The sequence below is a fragment of the Morone saxatilis genome, unplaced genomic scaffold (assembly GCF_004916995.1).
Source record: "Morone saxatilis isolate NCDOM2014 unplaced genomic scaffold, NCSU_SB_2.0 Contig18, whole genome shotgun sequence".
NCBI lineage: Eukaryota > Metazoa > Chordata > Actinopteri > Moronidae > Morone > Morone saxatilis.
Genome location: NW_023339740.1, coordinates 24375808 through 24380683, shown reverse-complemented (window position 1 = coordinate 24380683; position 4876 = coordinate 24375808). Strand labels below are relative to the sequence as shown.

General features: G+C 38.4%; 1 protein-coding gene across 1 annotated transcript; it reads left to right on the top strand.

Moving 5' to 3' along the window:
* The first annotated feature begins 39 nt into the window (after window positions 1–39).
* On the top strand, window positions 40–3551 carry pth4 (parathyroid hormone 4). The gene is made up of 3 exons (XM_035662262.1): window positions 40–88; window positions 1808–1896; window positions 3175–3551. Exons 2-3 carry the CDS (start codon window positions 1811–1813, stop codon window positions 3443–3445), a joined length of 357 nt encoding a protein of 118 aa, XP_035518155.1. The 5' UTR covers window positions 40–88; window positions 1808–1810; the 3' UTR covers window positions 3446–3551.
* Window positions 3552–4876: the final 1325 nt, after the last annotated feature.

Here is a 4876-nt window from a genome sequence, read left to right as displayed (position 1 = left end):
GGGGGCTTTATAAAAGGTCTGGAGGTCGAACCTGAAGTCAGTTTAGTGTCTGATCATCAGAGGAGCTGCTGTCACCAACAGGGACAATGTAAGTACCTTTGAAAGAGAATCACTTAACACTTAACGCAGTTTAAAGTGTGATTTTTTATTTTATTTCATTTCAATTTGATTTGTTTTTATTCTAGTTTTGTTTTTTTAGTTACACTTCTGTGGCTCTATTCTGTAAATGTGGTGATTTATGCTCAATTGTTTGTTTGGGCGGGAAATTGCTTTGTGATTCTTTGTGCATTTTTCTGTTAAAGTTGAAAAAAAGCCTTTATAGGTGCATGTGATGGTTTTCCATTTAACAAATACGTATTCGTATTCGTTCAGGTGGTTATTTTGACTTATTGTAGTTTTTTGTTTCCGCTTTGAGGAGTTGAATCAATCGACAGTTACAACACCTTTCTCTGTGTACCTGCAGACGTTTATATTTGACTTCAGAAAAATTCCAGCCAGAAGTCTTTGATTGACTGGAATTACATTCAACATTAATTTTAAATTAAGGCAGAAAAACGGATTTGACTTTAAAATTCCAGTGTGTCGGATTTAGTGGCATCTTCAGCCAACGTTTGGTTTGTCCCTTCTGGGCTACTGTAGAAACATGACGGACTCCACCTAAGGCGACCCGCGGCGTGATAAAAACAGCTCATTCTAAGGTAACAAAAACACAACGGTTCTTATTTTCAGGTGATTATTCACTAATGAAAACATAACTATGAACATTATATTCTATTTCTGCCCAAAGATCCTCTTTAATGTTACACACTGGACCTTTAAGTGATCTTCCAACCAAAATCTACCTTTTGAAAGAAGAAACCTCTGAATACTTTGTATTTCGCCACTGTGGTCAGTTTGGATTCTGCTGCGAGAAAAAATTCAGTTTGCAGACAGGCAGTCGTGTTCACGACCCAAATATAACTGAGTATTTAGGCCATCTAAATTAAAATGGAAGGAGTCTCTGTCTGTCTGTCTGTCTGTCAAAAGATTTTCTCGACAACCATTCATCCGATTGACTTCACACTTGGAGGGTGTATTGCTGAAGACTCAAGGAGAGTGGTATCGACGGTGAGGTAGTTTGGATGAGTGGTTCTGAAATACCAGAGGCCCAGCAATCAGCCTGTTTGGAACAGGCACCTATTGAACCAAATGAAAACATGTAACGTTCATGTATCTACACAGTGGATAAAAGCTCCTCACATCCTGCTGACATTGCTCACAAATCCATTTACATGATCAAAAACATGTAAAACCTCCTGCAGTAAAATACTTCCCTGCAGAAACCAACCTTGAAGACACGTGGTTGGTATTGTTTTGGCACATTCCAGTATATTTAGATTCAATAGGGTATATTCACTGTGGATTTGCAGCCCTTTTTTAGGCACTAAACAGGGTTTAAAGTAGGATAAATGGGAGCAAAGCGGCTGACAATTGTCTGTTTTGGGCCATATGCATTGTGAGGAGCTCCTGCTTAGAGCCACTTTTTTATCTGCTACTGTAGATAATCATTTATTCTTTTTTTTTGTGAAAGCTTTCACTTCTTCAGAACATTCAAACGTAACAGTGGAAATCAGTCTTTAGTTGAACTGGTCACAACCAGTAAATGTAGGACAATGCAAGCTGATATTTAATTAACCAAAAGATTTGGAGCAGCTGATCTGATTACCTGAACAGCTGACGTCAATCTAGAAACGACTTGGTTTTTTTTGCTCTCTGTTCTTTTACATGAAGAGTTCTGATGTGAGTGTTTCTGGCTGTTTTGTTGCAGAAGATGCAGATGTCCCACAGACCTGTGCAGTGGCTCGCTGTCATGCTTCTTGTCGTCTTCACAACCGGCCGGTGTCAACAGAACGAGAGGTGAGATGCCTGAAGTCAACATTTTTAATGATTTTTGATTATTGACATTGACAAATGCAGCGATAGGAACATATCAACATATCAAACATATCAACTATAGCTTAAAGGAATACTCCACTAAAAATTATATTTGGACTAAAAAATGTCCTGTTCCTAAATCAATGTCTGCTGATGTTTGTGAAATGTCACAACTTGAAATTACCAACTAGACATTTACAAGGAAAAATTCAAACCAGACTGATTTAGATTTAAATATTTAAAGACCCCTCGAGACATGTATTACGACATATACAAATATGTCAACATATACAGAACAATAATGTGTGTGTAAAAGTCTAATTTTCACATCAAAATCCTTAAAAATGCTTCCACTCCTTCTACCTCATTACAAATAAAAGAATATATATACAGATAAATGAATATGTAAATGTTGTTCATTTCTAGTGAAATATTCCTGTTGGACACAAGATATCTCCTACTTTACTGTAAAGTCCATTCTTAGTGTCTGTGCAAGGGTGGAAATATGGAAATATGTTTAGAGTGAAACGTAATGCAGACCGAATTACGTTTTCTATTAACATAAAAAAGAAATGTATGTTAATTAACGTACCTAACGTAAAATGTTGATAATGAACGAATCAATAAGATGTTCCCTGACAAAGTATTTCTAAATATTTCAATATCATTCAGTTGTAGCATTATTCAAAAGTCAGCAGCAACTTGAGACATGAGAACATATAACCAAAATCAGGATCTTTACCCTGTGTTACAGTCCTGCACTTTACAAGCCCACAGCCCACCCCAACCACCTCCTTGTGACTCCACCACGTCACATAAATGTGTTTCAAAAACTCCTGGCAGGTGTTACACTGTCACTGCAACGTAATTATGGAAACTATTGACTACAAATGTCTTTTCTAGGAGACAGGGCTGGCACTGGAGGCTTCAAGTTTGTACATCACACTTGTAGAAGTTGTAAATTGGACCAGGACAGACTTCCAAATTATTTGTGATGAAACCATGTTCATAGGCCCCGCCCCTTAAAATAACATTTTTCATTAGCTCAGAGAAACTTTTAACTTTCAGCGGACGAATGTGAAAAATCCTTCTAGAGTCATACTGCACAGACATCATTTTGTACAGTGAAGATCAAACTTTAAACTGTAGGAAGAAGAAAAAAACAGATTTTTGAGTGGACTAATTAAATAAATAAATTAATTCAGTGGTGGTTTGTATTTTGAATCTGACTCTGTTTCTGTCTCTTTCTCCTCCCTGCAGCCGCCGAGCTGTGACTGAACACCAGCTGATGCACGACCGCGGCCGAAACATCCAGAGTCTCAAGAGACTCATCTGGCTGTCCAGCGCCATCGAGGGTCTCCACACTGCCCAGACTCGGTCTGCTGCTCTCAACCCCACAAAGGTCCTGAACCTGGCTCTGAATCCAGCACTGGGCCCTGCTGCTGGAGGCCCTCAGCCCGCCCGGGTGCAGAGCCTCCTGAGAGACTTCTTTAATCCTTACCTGACTCAACTGCCAGACCGAGAGCCCTAACACCACACAAACATGAAACTACTGTACACATACATGAAAGATATTATTTCTGTCCATCGTTTGAACAATAAAACACCTAAAAGCGAAAAAACATCTTTAGTGCCAAGACACAGACTCAGCTGCTCCAAATGTCTGAGACTTTAAAAACAGATTCAAACTTTAGTTATGAAAGAAATATTTGAGTTTGAGCTGCCTGGAGGCTGTTCCTCTTTGGGCAGAAACATTCAAACACTTTTTTGTCTTAATGTACGATTATATTACACATGGAGGGCTGGGCGATTACAATCGACAGATAAAAAGGTTTTCAAGCATGGGGACAATCAATATGTTAATATTGATTTCCCTATAAGATACGACACTAACACTAACAACAACTGAAAACATTATAGTTTAGGAATATTTGTGCGAAAAAGAGCAACAATAACAGAGTACCTGCAACACCTGTAATTACAGGTTATCCCACACAGCTATGGACTGTCAGTACCACATGCTTCAACTAGGTTTAACACTAACATCCAGTGCTGTAGAACTCAAGTCCAGACAGGCTTCTTTTCTGTCTCGAACTTGGCCATTGGTCTCGCCAATTATACCAAGTGGTCTCGACCGAGTCCAGAAATACATGATTAGTTTAATTTAAAATCCATCTAGAACGATCATTGACATTGGCCACCAAGTAACCATGTTTACCTGGTTACCTAATCATGGTTACCAGGCAGCCAATCAATGTCACTTGCAATCGTATGCCTGGCTTTCATTGGCAATGGCAAAAGCATTTTTTCTGTCTTGGTCTTGACTCTGGTGTCCTTGACTACAGCACTGCTAATATCCACTTTAACGATCAGTTAGAGATCAGACCGGCTGCTCATTGATTCATCAGCCTGATGTCTGCTGGCTTGTGTTAGCTACCCAGGCTAACATGTCTGAAAATAAGTAGAATCTGCTCACGTGGACAGACGGATGTGTCGTCAACAAACACAAACAAACCAAAATTATATTTTAAAGTAGAAAAGTTATACAATGTTGCTTTAATATTAGCGTTTGACTGAAAATAACCTTTTTCTGCTTGTTGTAATCGCTTTCCAGCATGTTGACATTTTACACATCACACAGAAAAGTAACATTTAAATTGCTTAAATTAATTTGATACTTCGTCCAGCTCTACTTCTAACCTACCGTAAAACTTCAATTAACAGATCAGGCTTTTATTTGCTTCAGTCACTGAACTCAACCTGCCTTTATTTGTGAACAGGCCTTAAATTCCTTTTCCCTCTTGTTCTGCAAAGATGGAAATATATTCAAATAATTTATTTAAACCAGCATAATTAAGCTTTAAGAGGTTTTATACATCCAAAGATTTTCTATAAAATCCAGACCAGGCCTCTAATAGAGACCAGCTTTTAATTGAAGTTTTACGGTATTTACATCTGCTCC